A 16,328-nucleotide genomic window follows, 5' to 3' on the forward strand; every position below is an offset into this window, starting at 1 on the left:
AGGTGTCTTAACAAGTGCCTGGTGCTAAAAACGTTCCCCAATGTTATAAAAGTGTGAAATACAACTTCAAACTGCATATAATACTTAAATAAAGCAATCGATTTAGCCCCTAAAAGTGTCTACCAGTTTATAGCCCATATTAAGCCCTTTATTCTGTTTGCTTGACTAAGAAAATGGCTTACCGGTCCCCATGAGGGGAAATGACAGCCTTCCAGCATTACATGGTCTTGTTAGAAATATGGCTAGTCATACCTTAAGCAGAAAAGTCTGCTAACTGTTTCCCCCAACTGAAGTTACTTCATCTCAACAGTCCTATGTGGAAACAGCAAACGATTTTAGTTACTGTCTGCTAAAATCATAATCCTCTCACAAACAGAAATCTTCATCTCTTTCTGTTTCAGAGTAAATAGTACATACCAGCACTATTTTAAAATAAACTCTTGATAGAAGAATAAAAAACTACAACTAAACACCACAAACTCCTCACCATCCCCGAGGAGATGCTACTTGTTCAGAGCGGCAAGGAGAATGACTGGGGGGGCGGAGCCTGGGAGGGACTATATGGACAGCTCTTGCTGTGTGCTCTCCTTGCCTTTCCCTGTGGGGGAGGAGAATATCCCACAAGTAATGGATGACACCGTGGACCGGACACACCAATGTTGGAGAAACCTTATTTAAACGTTTAGTTTTAGTATCAAGAGGACCAGAATCCTCTATTTCTAATGCAATTAATACTTCTTTAAATAAAGAACGAATAAATTCCATCTTGAACAAATACAAAGATTTATCAGCATCAACCTCTGAGACAGAAACCTCTGAACCAGAAGAACCATTATCAGTATCAGAATGATGATGTTCATTTTAAAAATTCATCTGAAAAAAGAGAAGTTTTAAAAGACTTTTATGTATACTAGAAGGAGAAATAACAGACATAGCCTTCTTAATGGATTTAGAAACAAAATCTCATGTTATCAGGAACACTCTGAGTATTAGATGTTGACGGAACAGCAACAGGTAATATAACAGTACTAAAGGAAATTTTATCTGCATTAACAAGTTTGTCATGACATTTAATACAAACAACAGCTGAAGGAACAGATACCAAAAGTGATACACTTAGCTTTGGTAGCTCCAGCACCGGGCAGCGATTTTCCTGAAGTATCTTCTGACTCAGTTGCAACGTGGAACATCTTGCAATATGTAATAGAAAAAACAACATAAAGCAAAATTGATCAAATTCCTTAAATGACAGTTTCAGGAATGGGAAAAAAATGCCAGTGAACAAGCTTCTAGCAACCAGAAGCAATAAATAATGAGACTTAAATAATGTTGAGACAAAAGTGACGCCCATATTTTTTTAGCGCCAAATAAGACGCCCACATTATTTGGTGCCTAAATGCTTTTGGCGCCAAAAATGATGCCACATCCGGAACGCCGACACTTTTGACGCAAAAGAACGTCAAAAAATGACGCAACTTCCGGCGACACGTATGACGCCGGAAACAGAAAAAAAAAATTTGCGCCAAAAAAGTCTGCGCCAAGAATGACGCAATAAAATGAAGCATTTTCAGCCCCCGCGAGCCTAACAGCCCACAGGAAAAAAGTCAAATTTTTTAAGGTAAGAAAAAATGATTGATTCAAATGCATTATCCCAAATATGAAACCGACTGTCTGAAAATAAGGAATGTTGAACATCCTGAGTCAAGGCAAATAAATGTTTGAATACATATATTTAGAACTTTATAAACAAAGTGCCCAACCATAGCTTAGAGTGTCACAGAAAATAAGACTTACTTACCCCAGGACACTCATCTACATGTTGTAGAAAGCCAAACCAGTACTGAAACGAAAATCAGCAGAGGTAATGGTATATATATAAGAGTATATCGTCGATCTGAAAAGGGAGGTAAGAGATGAATCTCTACGACCGATAACAGAGAACCTATGAAATAGACCCCGTAGAAGGAGATCATTGCATTCAATTAGGCAATACTCTCCTCACATCCCTCTGACATTCACTGCACGCTGAGAGGAAAACCGGGCTCCAACCTGCTGCGGAGCGCATATCAACGTAGAATCTAGCACAAACTTACTTCACCACCTCCATAGGAGGCAAAGTTTGTAAAACTGATTTGTGGGTGTGGTGAGGGGTGTATTTATAGGCATTTTAAGGTTTGGGAAACTTTGCCCCTCCTGGTAGGAATGTATATCCCATACGTCACTAGCTCATGGACTCTTGCTAATTACATGAAAGAATCTTTATTTAAAAAAGGGCACCTTAATATTCCCAATGGCTGGGGCACTCACCACATGCTAGACGCAGAAAGCTAACAATGAACACGCTCTCCTCAGGAATGTCGTCTGCAGCAGGATCTTAGGAAATGAAAGAGACCGCACCCGGTCACGAGGCGCTTAAGGCAGGCCTTCCACTGTTATGAAAAAGGGCCCTAAGCTTTAATGAGCTGCGCAACACTTCAAAAACAAAAGTGAAACCTGTTTGTTCCAAGCCAAAAAACAGTCTATGAGTCCAAAAAAAACTCACATTAAAGGGACACTGAACCCAAACTTTTTATTTTGCGATTCAGATAGAGCATGCAATTTTAAGCAACTTTCTAATTTACTCCTATTATCAATTTTTCTTCGTTTTCTTGCTAACTTTATTTCAAAAAGGCATCTAAGCTTTTTTTTTTATGGTTCAGAACTCTGGACAGCACTTTTATTGGTGGATGAATTTATCCACCAATCAGCAAGGACAACCCAGGTTGTTCGCCAAAAATGGGCCGGCATCTAAACTTACATTCTTGCATTACAAATAAAGATACCAAGAGAATGAATACAATTTGATAATAGGAGTAAATTAGAAAGTTGCTTAAAATTTCATGCTGTATCTGAATCACAAAAGAAAATTTTTGGTTTCAGTATCCCTTTAAGCAGATATAAATCCCCAAGCTGTTCAAATAATCTTCCTGAAGGAGATATTAACCCTTGATCCTATCAAAGGTATAAAGGAGACACACTGTGACCCTGTATATCGTTTTAAAGTGTATATATAAAAAACGGTCTTACCCTCCAGGATTCATGCTGTGGAACAGGCAAAGTCTCTCAAGAGTGACAGTATTGCAGCAGCACTTCTGACATGGACTTGAGTGTTTAACAGCAAGCATTGAAACTCATCAATACCGATTGCTCAGGAGTTGTTAGCGACTATCTGAAAAGGTTCGCAGAAAAACTTTCCCTGCATCTCCAGAATAACTTTCAACAATACTCTCACTGAGAGGTTGACATGATTACTTAAAACTCCAGTCCTTTCTAGAAGGGAACATACCCATTACAGGACTATCCAAAATCTTCTGACACTTCTCTGCCACCTCCTATAGTGATGAAAGTCAAAGAATGACTGGGGGGACAGGGGAAGTGGGAGGGATATTTATGCCTTTGGCTGTGGTGACTTTGCCTCCTCCTGTTGGCCAGGTGCTCTATTTCCCAACAGTAAGGAATGAAGTCGTGGACTCTCCCTGCCTTATGAAATGAAAGAAATTAATAATTTTGAAAAAAACTTACCCTTTTATCCAAAGTTCTTTCACGAACAAAATTAAGCAGATGATCATTGACAAGCAGAAGATCTTTCTTAGCAGCAGTAACTATAGACACAATGACATCATGCCGAATGGCTTCCTCAGGGTCATGGGATCTTACTTTTAGATATTCTAAAAAGACAAACCTATTGTTATTCATATTTACTTAAAAAAAAGTAAATATTTTATATACACACATATATACACTGTATATATACACATACATACACACACATATACATACATACACACACATATATTACTGAAATACCTATATGTTCTTGGCGCTTTCAGACTACTGTTCCTAATTATTGTATAGAGTATTTATTTTTGTAAAAGTATGAATTCATCATTTATGAAAGTAATTCCAGATTTCTTATTTTTAAGCAGCACGGCATAACGGTAAACAAAATGCATATGATATAATCATTGGCTATGGTAAACAGAGTTTAACTGCAAATGTATGCAAAAACAAAATTTATAGTAAACATAATACCTGTTAAATCCTTTGCCAAGTCAGGGTGGTTCATTAAGCAGTGACTAGCAAACTTTACACATTCCAAGCGAATAGGCACATGTATGTCATTAAACCTGTTTTTAAAAAAAAAAAAAAATATGAAAAAAACAAATTATGCTTACCTGATAATTTCCATCTGTATGAGGAGTCTCCACGGCATCATTCCTTACTGTTGGGAAATACTGAACCTGGCCACCAGGAGGAGGCAAAGACACCCCAGCCAAAGGCTTAAATACTCCCACCACTTCCCTCATATCCTAGTCATTCTGCCAAGGGAACAGTAGGAGAAATATAAGGGTATAAATGGTGCCGGAAGAGAAAACAAATTTTGGTCCGCCCATCGGAGTATACGAGCAGGGGCCGTGGACTCTCCTCATACAGAAGAAAATTAAATTATCAGGTAAGCATAATTTATGTTTTCCTTCTTAATATGAGGAGAGTCCATGGCATCATTCCTTACTGTTGAGAAAACTATACCCAAACTCTAGAGGACACTGAATGATAACGGGAGGGGTAGAGAAAAGGCGGACCCTAATCTGAGGGCACCACAGCCTGTAAAACCTCTCTCCCAAAAGCTGCTTCAGCCAAATCAAAACCGTCAAATTTGTAGAATTTTTAAAAAGTATGTAAGGAGGATCAGGTGACCACCTTACAAATCTGATCCATAAAGGCCTTGAAGATAAAGAGCTTGAAGATAAAACTAAAAGCTCGAACCACATCCAAATTATGAAGTAAACTTTCCTTCGAAGAAGGATTAGAACACAACTTAGGAAGAAAACCCAAGCGGGTACGTAGTACAGCCTTATCAGTGTGGAACACCAGATAAGGAGGCTCACATTGCAACGCAACCATTTTAGAAACTCTGCGTGCAGGCGCAATAGCCAATAGAAAAAGAACCTTCCAGGACAACAATTTAATGTCAACTGACTGCATAGGCTCACATGGAGCCTGTTGCAAAAACTTAGGAACCAGATTCAAACTCCAAGGTGGAGCGTTAGGGCTCTGATCAGGATCAGACCTGTGTTTAGATCTAATGTAGGATTGCACGTCAGGGAGCTCTGCGAGTCTCTTGTGCAGCAAAACAGAAAGGGCCGAAATCTGTCCCCTCAGGGAACTGGCAGAAAGGCCCTTCTCCAGACCCTCCTGGAGAAAGGAGAGAGTCCTGGCAGCCTTGAACTTATGCCAGGCAAAACCATGCTCTTAACACCAGAACAAGTAAGCTCTCCACACCTTATGATAGATGCGACGAGAAACAGGCTTACGAGTCTGAATGAGAATGTCAACTCTCTCTGAGAAACCCCTCTTGGCAAATACTAGGCGTTCAATCTCCATGCAGTCAGTCACAGAGAATCTAGATTTTGATGAACAAAAGGACCCTGTTCCAGCAGATCCCTGCGACAAGGTAACCTCCATGGAGGATATGTGGACATCCCCACCAGGTCCGCGAACCACTTCATTCGCGGCAACGATGGCGCCATCGGTATCACTGAAGCTTGTTCTTGCTTGATGCAGGCCACCACACGAGGGAGAAGTAGTAACTGTGGAAAATTGTAAATTGTATTGAACTTCCAAGGCATTGCTAATGCATCTATTAGCTCTGCCTGAGGATTCCTGGACCGCGACCCATATCTGGGTAGCTTGGAATTGAGCCGGGACACCATCAGAACTAACTCCGGTATCCAACATCTGTTGCAAATCTTCGCAAACACCTTGGGATGGAGAGACCATTCTCCCGGATGAAAGGACTGTCTGCTGAGGAAATTCGCTTCCCAGTTGTCCACACCCGGAATGTGGATCGCTGACAGTGAGCAGTTGTGGGCCTCCGCCCATTCCAGAATCCGAGATACTTCCCTCATTGCTAGGAAGTTCCTCGTTCACTTCTGACGGTTGATGTAAGCTACCGAGGATATATTGTCTGATTGTAATCTAATAAACTGGGACGAACCCAGAAGGGGTCAAATCTTCAGAGGATTGAAGATCGCTCGAAGTTACAAAATGTTGATCGGGAGGAGGGATTCCTCTCGAGTCCACAGGCCCTGTGCCTTCCTGGCACCCCAAACAGCTCCCCATCCTGATAGACTTGAGTCCGTAGTCACAATCTCCCAGGATGGTCTCAAGAAGGATGTCCCTTGGGACAGGTGATCTGGACAGAGCCACCAAGAGAGCGATTCTCTCGACTGGTTGTCCAGAGAAATCTGTTGCGACAGATCCGAGTGGTCTCTGTTCCACTGTCCCAGCATGCACAGCTGAAGAAGTCTGAGATGGAACCTGGCAAAATAAATTATGTCCAATGCATAATACCATGAGACCAATCACCTCCATACACCAAGCCACAGAGAGCCTTAAGGAGGTCTGGAGGGCAAGACAAGCAGAAGTTAGCTTGCGACGTCTCTGGTCTGTAAGAAAAATCATCATGGATATGGAGTCTATAACGGTACCAAGGAATTCTACCCTGGTGCTGGGAGTAAGAGAACTCTAAGTTTATCTTCCATCCATGAGATCGAAGAACAAGAAGATCCTTCAAATGGACCTCTGCCAGACGACAGGAGGGTGCCTGAACCATAATATCGTCATAGTATGGTGCTACTGCTATACCTCTGGTTCTGGCCACTGCCAGTAGATCCCCCAGAACCTTCGTAAAAACTCTTGGAGCAGTAGCTAGACCGAACGGAAGTGCAATAAACTGGAAGTGCTAGTCCTGGAACTCAAACCTTGAAGTGTTCCTTGTGTATTGGAACAAGAAGGTAAGCATTCTTCAGATATATCGTGGTCATGAACTGTCCTTCCTGAACTAAGGGAAGGATGAACCTTATTGTCTAAATCTTGAACGAGGAACCAGGTAGGAATTTGTTAAAGTTTTAGAAAAAACATAATTTATGCTTACCTGATAAATTCCTTTCTTCTGTAGTGTGATCAGTCCACGGGTCATCATTACTTCTGGGATATTACTCCTCCCCAACAGGAAGTGCAAGAGGATTCACCCAGCAGAGCTGCATATAGCTCCTCCCCTCTACGTCACTCCCAGTCATTCGACCAAGGACCAACGAGAAAGGAAAAGCCAAGGGTGAAGTGGTGACTGGAGTATAAATTAAAAAATATTTACCTGCCTTAAAAACAGGGCGGGCCGTGGACTGATCACACTACAGAAGAAAGGAATTTATCAGGTAAGCATAAATTATGTTTTCTTCTGTTAAGTGTGATCAGTCCACGGGTCATCATTACTTCTGGGATACCAATACCAAAGCAAAAGTACACGGATGACGGGAGGGATAGGCAGGCTCATTATACAGAAGGAACCACTGCCTGAAGAACCTTTCTCCCAAAAATAGCCTCCGAAGAAGCAAAAGTGTCAAATTTGTAAAATTTGGAAAAAGTATGAAGCGAAGACCAAGTTGCAGCCTTGCAAATCTGTTCAACAGAGGCCTCATTCTTGAAGGCCCAAGTGGAAGCCACAGCTCTAGTAGAATGAGCTGTAATTCTTTCAGGAGGCTGCTGTCCAGCAGTCTCATAAGCTAAACGAATTATGCTACGAAGCCAAAAAGAAAGAGAGGTAGCGGAAGCTTTTTGACCTCTCCTCTGCCCAGAGTAAATGACAAACAGAGAAGACGTTTGTCGAAATTCCTTAGTTGCCTGTAAGTAAAAATTTAGAGCACGGACTACATCCAGGTTGTGCAGTAGACGTTCCTTCTTTGAAGAAGGATTTGGGCATAAAGAAGGAACAACAATCTCTTGATTGATATTTCTGTTAGTAACTACCTTAGGTAAGAACCCAGGTATAGTACGCAGGACTACCTTATCCGAATGAAAAATCAAATAAGGAGAATCACAATGTAAGGCTGATAATTCAGAGACTCTTCGAGCCGAGGAAATAGCCATTAAAAATAGAACTTTCCAAGATAACAACTTTATATCAATGGAATGAAGGGGTTCAAACGGAACGCCCTGTAAAACATTAAGAACAAGGTTTAAACTCCATGGTGGAGCAACAGTTTTAAACACAGGCTTAATTCTGGCCAAAGCCTGACAAAAAGCCTGGACGTCAGGAAATTCTGACAGACGTTTGTGTAACAGAATGGACAGAGCTGAGATCTGTCCCTTTAATGAACTAGCAGATAAACCCTTTTCTAAACCTTCTTGTAGAAAAGACAATATCCTAGGAATCCTAACCTTACTCCAAGAGTAACCTTTGGATTCACACCAATATAGGTATTTACGCCATATCTTATGGTAAATCTTTCTGGTAACAGGTTTCCTAGCCTGTATTAAGGTATCAATAACTGACTCAGAAAATCCACGTCTTGATAAAATCAAGCGTTCAATTTCCAAGCAGTCAGCTTCAGAGAAGTTAGATTTTGATGTTTGAAGGGACCCTGTATCAGAAGGTCCTGTTTCAGAGGTAGAGACCAAGGTGGACAGGATGACATGTCCACCAGGTCTGCATACCAAGTCCTGCGTGGCCACGCAGGTGCTATTAGAATCACTGATGCTCTCTCTTGTTTGATTCTGGCAATCAATCGAGGAAGCAACGGGAAGGGTGGAAACACGTAAGCCATCCTGAAGTCCCAAGGTGCTGTCAGAGCATCTATCAGGACTGCCCCTGGATCTGGACCCGTAACGAGGAAGCTTGGCGTTCTGTCGAGACGCCATGAGATCTATCTCTGGTTTGCCCCAACGTCGAAGTATTTGGGCAAAGACCTCCGGATGAAGTTCCCACTCCCCCGGATGAAAAGTCTGACGACTTAAGAAATCCGCCTCCCAGTTCTCCACTCCCGGGATGTGGATTGCTGACAGGTGGCAAGAGTGAGACTCTGCCCAGCAAATTATCTTTGATACTTCCATCATAGCTAGGGAGCTTCTTGTCCCTCCCTGATGGTTGATGTAAGCTACAGTCGTGATGTTGTCCGACTGAAACCTGATGAACCCCTGAGTTGTCAACTGGGGCCAAGCCAGGAGGGCATTGAGAACTGCTCTCAATTCCAGAATGTTTATTGGCAGGAGACTCTCCTCCTGACTCCATTGTCCCTGAGCCTTCAGAGAATTCCAGACGGCACCCCAACCTAGAAGGCTGGCGTCTGTTGTTACAATTGTCCAGTCTGGTCTGCTGAATGGCATCCCCCTGGACAGATGTGGCCGAGAAAGCCACCATAGAAGAGAATTTCTGGTCTCTTGATCCAGATTCAGAGAAGGGGATAAGTCTGAGTAATCCCCATTCCACTGACTTAGCATGCACAGTTGCAGTGGTCTGAGGTGTAAGCGTGCAAAGGGTACTATGTCCATTGCCGCTACCATTAAGCCGATTACCTCCATGCATTGAGCCACTGACGGGTGTTGAATGGAATGAAGGGTGCGGCAAGCACTTTGAAGTCTTGTTAGCCTGTCCTCTGTCAGGTAAATCTTCATTTCTACAGAATCTATAAGAGTCCCCAGGAAGGGAACTCTTGTGAGTGGAACGAGTGAACTTTTCTTTTCGTTCACCTTCCATCCATGTGACCTTAGAAATGCCAGCACTAACTCTGTATGAGACTTGGCAGTTTGAAAGCTTGAAGCTTGTATCAGAATGTCGTCTAGGTATGGAGCTACCGAGATTCCCCGCGGTCTTAGTACCGCCAGAAGAGCACCCAGAACCTTTGTGAAGATTCTTGGAGCTGTAGCCAATCCGAATGGAAGAGCCACAAACTGGTAATGCCTGTCTAGGAAGGCAAACCTTAGGTACCGATAATGATCTTTGTGAATCGGTATGTGAAGGTAAGCATCTTTTAAATCTACAGTGGTCATGTATTGACCCTCTTGGATCATAGGTAAAATTGTCCGAATAGTCTCCATCTTGAACGATGGAACTCTTAGGAATTTGTTTAGGATCTTTAAGTCCAGGATTGGTCTGAAAGTTCCCTCTTTTTTGGGAACCACAAACAGATTTGAGTAAAACCCCTGTCCCTGTTCCGATCGTGGAACTGGATGGATTACTCCCATTAACAAGAGCTCTTGTACGCAGCGTAGAAACGCCTCTTTCTTTGTCTGGATTGTTGACAATCTTGACAGATGAAATCTCTCTCTTGGAGGAGAGTATTTGAAGTCCAGAAGGTATCCCTGAGATATTATCTCTAGCGCCCAGGGATCCTGAACATCTCTTGCCCAAGCCTGGGCGAAGAGAGAAAGTCTGCCCCCCACTAGATCCGATCCCGGATCGGGGGCCCTCAATTCATGCTGTTTTAGGGGCAGCAGTAGGTTTCCTAGTCTGCTTGCCCTTGTTCCAGGACTGGTTAGGTTTCCAGCCTTGTCTGTAGCGAGCAACAGCTCCTTCCTGTTTTGGTGCAGAGGAAGTTGATGCTGCTCCTGCTTTGAAATTACGAAAGGAACGAAAATTAGACTGTCTAGTCTTGGCTTTGGCTTTGTCCTGAGGCAGGGCATGGCCTTTACCTCCTGTAATGTCAGCGATAATCTCTTTCAACCCGGGCCCGAATAAGGTCTGCCCTTTGAAAGGTATATTAAGCAATTTAGACTTAGAAGTAACATCAGCTGACCAGGATTTTAGCCACAGCGCCCTGCGCGCCTGAACGGCGAATCCTGAATTCTTCGCCGTAAGTTTAGTAAGATGTACTACGGCCTCCGAAATGAATGAATTAGCTAGTTTAAGGACTCTAAGCCTGTCCGTAATGTCGTCCAGAGTAGCTGAACCAATGTTCTCTTCCAGATACTCAATCCAGAATGCCGCTGCAGCCGTGATCGGCGCAATGCATGCAAGGGGTTGCAATATAAAACCTTGTTGAACAAACATTTTCTTAAGGTAACCCTCTAACTTTTTATCCATTGGATCTGAAAAAGCACAGCTATCCTCCACCGGGATAGTGGTACGCTTAGCTAAGGTAGAAACTGCTCCCTCCACCTTAGGGACCGTTTGCCATAAGTCCCTTGTGGTGGCGTCTATTGGAAACATTTTTCTAAATATCGGAGGGGGTGAGAACGGCACACCGGGTCTATCCCACTCCTTAGTAACAATTTCAGTAAGTCTCTTAGGTATAGGAAAAACCTCGGTACCGCAAAATATTTATCCAACCTACACATTTTCTCTGGTATTGCAACTGTGTTACAATCATTCAGAGCCGCTAACACCTCCCCTAGTAATACACGGAGGTTTTCCAGTTTAAATTTAAAATTTGAAATATCTGAATCCAGTCTGTTTGGATCAGAACCGTCACCCACAGAATGAAGTTCTCCGTCCTCATGTTCTGCCACCTGTGACGCAGTGTCTGACATGGCCCTAATATTATCAGCGCACTCTGTTCTCACCCCAGAGTGATCACGCTTACCTCTTAGTTCTGGTAATTTAGCCAAAACCTCAGTCATAACAGTAGCCATATCCTGTAATGTGATTTGTAATGGCCGCCCAGATGTACTCGGCGCTACAATATCACGCACCTCCCTCTGAGCGGGAGATGTAGGTACTGACACGTGAGGCGAGTTAGTCGGCATAACTCTCCCCTCGTTGTTTGGTGAAATTTGTTCAATTTGTACAGATTGACTTTTATTTAAAGTAGCATCAATACAGTTAGTACATAAATTTCTATTGGGCTCCACTTTGGCATTGCAACAAATGACACAGGTATCATCCTCTGAATCAGACATGTTTAACACACTAGCAAATAAACTTGCAACTTGGAAATACAATTCAATTAGAATAATATTAAAATGTACTGTGCCTTTAAGAAGCACAGAAGATCTATGACAGTTGAAAATTAATAAATTGAAACAGTTATAGCCTCAATCCTTGTAAACAACACAACTTTAGCAAAGGTTTAATCCCATTAGCAAAGATAACAAATTCTGAAAGCAGGAAACAAATTACAGAATAAACGTTTTTTATCTCAGTCAAACTATAATTCTCACAGCTCTGCTGAGAGAAATTACCTCCCTCAAAATAAGTTTTGAAGACCCCTGAGCTCTGTAGAGATGAACCGGATCATGCAGGGAATACAATGAGTTGCTGACTGAAATATTTGATGCATAGAAAAAGCGCCAAAAACGGCCCCTCCCCCTCACACACAGCAGTGAGGGAGAACAGAAACTGTCAGAAAAACAGATTAAGCAACTGCCAAGTGGAAAAATAGTGCCCAAACATTTATTCACACAGTACCTCAGCAAATGAAAACGATTTTACATTCCAGCAAAAACGTTAAACATAATCTCTAGTTATTAAACAGCTTTATGTATTTCTTACAGTGTAATTCTAGTGAAGTACCATTCCCCAGAATACTGAAGTGTAAAGTATACATACATGACATTATATCGGTATGGCAGGATTTTCTCATCAATTCCATTGTCAGAAAATAAAAACTGCTACATACCTCTATGCAGATTCATCTGCCCGCTGTCCCCTGATCTGAAGTTTACCTCACTCCTCAGATGGCCGAGAACAGCAATATGATCTTAACTACTCCGGCTAAAATCATAGCAAAACTCTGGTAGATTCTTCTTCAAACTCTGCCAGAGAGGTAATAACACACTTCGGTGCTATTTTAAAATAACAAACTTTTGATTGAAGATATAAAACTAAGTATAATCACCATAGTCCTCTCACACATCCTATCTAGTCGTTGGGTGCAAGAGAATGACTGGGAGTGACGTAGAGGGGAGGAGCTATATGCAGCTCTGCTGGGTGAATCCTCTTGCACTTCCTGTTGGGGAGGAGTAATATCCCAGAAGTAATGATGACCCGTGGACTGATCACACTTAACAGAAGAAAGGAGAGATGAGGGAAAATGGGGTTTGACAAGTGAGAATTATAGGGTTAAATTATTCTTGCTAAAATTAGCTGACCCTTTAATTCTAGAGTTTAAGGCAGTGATATACACATGTATGTGTATAGTTAATTCAATGAAGTTTGCAAAACGAAAGAAAAAGACTGCTTAACGCTAAGTGAATATATCACCAAATCCCACGAATATAAGGAATCAAATGTGTGATAAAATTGTCTCAAAAAACATACAAACTCAAAAACATAATTTATGCTTACCTGATAAATTTATTTCTCTTGTGATGTATCGAGTCCACGGATTCATCCTTACTTGTGGGATATTCTCCTCCCCTACAGGAAGTGGAAGAGAGAGCACCCATGGCAGAGCTGCCTATATAGCTCCCCCCTTAGTCATTCGCCCGAAGGCTAGGAAGAAAAAGGAGAACCTATAGGGTGCAGTGGTGACAAAGTTTAAATATATATATATATATATATATATATATATATATATATATATATATATATATATATATATATATATATATATATATATATATATATATGCCTGTCTTAATAAACAGGGCGGGCCGTGGACTCGATACATCACAAGAGAAATAAATTTATCAGGTAAGCATAAATTATGTTTTCTCTTGTAAGATGTATCGAGTCCACGGATTCATACTTACTTGTGGGATACCAATACCAAAGCTTTAGGACACGGATGAAGGGATGGACAAGACAGGGACCTTAAACGGAAGGCACCACTGCTTGTAGAACCTTTCTCACAAAAATAGCCTCCGAAGAAGCAAAAGTATCAAATTTGTAAAATTTGGAAAAAGTATGAAACGAAGACCAAGTCGCCGCATTACAAATCTGTTTAACAGAAGCCTCATTTTTAAAAGCCATGTGGAAGCCACAGCTCTAGTAGAATGAGCAGTAATTCTTTCAGGAGACTGTTGGCCAGCAGTCTCATAAGCCAAACGGATGATGCTTTTCATCCAAAAGGAAAGAGGTAGCCGTAGCCTTTTGACCTCTCCGCTTACCAGAGTAAATAAACAATGAAGATGTTTGACGGAAATCTTTAGTTGCTTGTAAGTAGAACTTTAAAGCACGAACCACATCAAGATTGTGCAACAGACGTTCCTTCTTTGAAGGATTAGGACATAGTGAAGGAACAACAATCTCTTGATTGATATTCTTAAAAGAAACAACCTTAGGAAGAAACCCAGGTTTGGAACGCAAAACCACCTTATCTGCATGGAAAAACATAATTTATGTAAGAACTTACCTGATAAATTAATTTCTTTCATATTAACAAGAGTCCATGAGCTAGTGACGTATGGGATATACATTCCTACCAGGAGGGGCAAAGTTTCCCAAACCTTAAAATGCCTATAAATACACCCCTCACCACACCCACAAATCAGTTTAACGAATAGCCAAGAAGTGGGGTGATAAGAAAAAAAGTGCGAAGCATATAAAATAAGGAATTGGAATAATTGTGCTTTATACAAAAAAATCATAACCACCACAAAAAAGGGTGGGCCTCATGGACTCTTGTTAATATGAAAGAAATGAATTTATCAGGTAAGTTCTTACATAAATTATGTTTTCTTTCATGTAATTAACAAGAGTCCATGAGCTAGTGACGTATGGGATAATGACTACCCAAGATGTGGATCTTTCCACACAAGAGTCACTAGAGAGGGAGGGATAAAATAAAGACAGCCAATTCCTGCTGAAAATAATCCACACCCAAAATAAAGTTTAACAAAAAAACATAAGCAGAAGATTCAAACTGAAACCGCTGCCTGAAGAACTTTTCTACCAAAAACTGCTTCAGAAGAAGAAAATACATCAAAATGGTAGAATTTAGTAAAAGTATGCAAAGAGGACCAAGTTGCTGCTTTGCAGATCTGGTCAACTGAAGCTTCATTCCTAAACGCCCAGGAAGTAGACACTGACCTAGTAGAATGAGCCGTAATTCTCTGAGGCGGAATTTTACCCGACTCAACATAGGCAAGATGAATTAAAGATTTCAACCAAGATGCCAAAGAAATGGCAGAAGCTTTCTGGCCTTTCCTAGAACCGGAAAAGATAACAAATAGACTAGAAGTCTTACGGAAAGATTTCGTAGCTTCAACATAATATTTCAAAGCTCTAACAACATCCAAAGAATGCAACGATTTCTCCTTAGAATTCTTAGGATTAGGACATAATGAAGGAACCACAATTTCTCTACTAATGTTGTTGGAATTCACAACTTTAGGTAAAAATTCAAAAGAAGTTCGCAACACCGCCTTATCCTGATGAAAAATCAGAAAAGGAGACTCACAAGAAAGAGCAGATAATTCAGAAACTCTTCTAGCAGAAGAGATGGCCAAAAGGAACAAAACTTTCCAAGAAAGTAATTTAATGTCCAATGAATACATAGGTTCAAACGGAGGAGCTTGAAGAGCTCCCAGAACCAAATTCAAACTCCAAGGAGGAGAAATTGACTTAATGACAGGTTTTATACGAACCAAAGCTTGTACAAAACAATGAATATCAGGAAGAATAGCAATCTTTCTGTGAAAAAGAACAGAAAGAGCGGAGATTTGTCCTTTCAAAGAACTTGCGGACAAACCCTTATCTAAACCATCCTGAAGAAACTGTAAAATTCTCGGTATTCTAAAAGAATGCCAAGAAAAATGATGAGAAAGACACCAAGAAATATAAGTCTTCCAGACTCTATAATATATCTCTCGAGATACAGATTTACGAGCCTGTAACATAGTATTAATCACGGAGTCAGAGAAACCTCTTTGACCAAGAATCAAGCGTTCAATCTCCATACCTTTAAATTTAAGGATTTCAGATCCTGATGGAAAAAAGGACCTTGCGACAGAAAGTCTGGTCTTAACGGAAGAGCCCATGGTTGGCAAGATGCCATCCGGACAAGATCCGCATACCAAAACCTGTGAGGCCATGCCGGAGCTATTAGCAGGACAAACGAGCATTCCTTCAGAATCTTGGAGATTACTCTTGGAAGAAGAACTAGAGGCGGAAAGATATAGGCAGGATGATACTTCCAAGGAAGTGATAATGCATCCACTGCCTCCGCCTGAGGATCCCGGGATCTGAACAGATACCTGGGAAGTTTCTTGTTTAGCTGAGAGGCCATCAGATCTATCTCTGGGAGCCCCCACATTTGAACAATCTGAAGAAATACCTCTGGGTGAAGAGACCATTCGCCCGGATGCAACGTTTGGCGACTGAGATAATCCGCTTCCCAATTGTCTACACCTGGGATATGAACCGCAGAGATTAGACAGGAGCTGGATTCCGCCCAAACCAAAATTCGAGATACTTCTTTCATAGCCAGAGGACTGTGAGTCCCTCCTTGATGATTGATGTATGCCACAGTTGTGACATTGTCTGTCTGAAAACAAATGAACGATTCTCTCTTCAGAAGAGGCCAAAACTGAAGAGCTCTGAAAATTGCACGGAGTTCCAAGATATTGAT

General features: G+C 41.5%; 1 protein-coding gene across 1 annotated transcript in view; it reads right to left on the bottom strand.

Annotated features, from left to right (window-relative positions):
* The window catches only part of PDS5B (PDS5 cohesin associated factor B), an 890,287-nt gene that overhangs the window by 510,057 nt on the left and 363,902 nt on the right, over positions 1–16,328 (bottom strand). The window contains exons 10-11 of the mRNA XM_053708457.1: positions 4,072–4,166; positions 3,562–3,707 (exon numbers count right to left, since the gene is read on the bottom strand). Coding sequence (XP_053564432.1) covers positions 3,562–3,707; positions 4,072–4,166 — 241 coding nt within the window. The remainder of the gene's footprint in view (positions 1–3,561; positions 3,708–4,071; positions 4,167–16,328) is intronic.

The sequence above is a fragment of the Bombina bombina genome, chromosome 3 (genome assembly GCF_027579735.1).
Source record: "Bombina bombina isolate aBomBom1 chromosome 3, aBomBom1.pri, whole genome shotgun sequence".
NCBI lineage: Eukaryota > Metazoa > Chordata > Amphibia > Anura > Bombinatoridae > Bombina > Bombina bombina.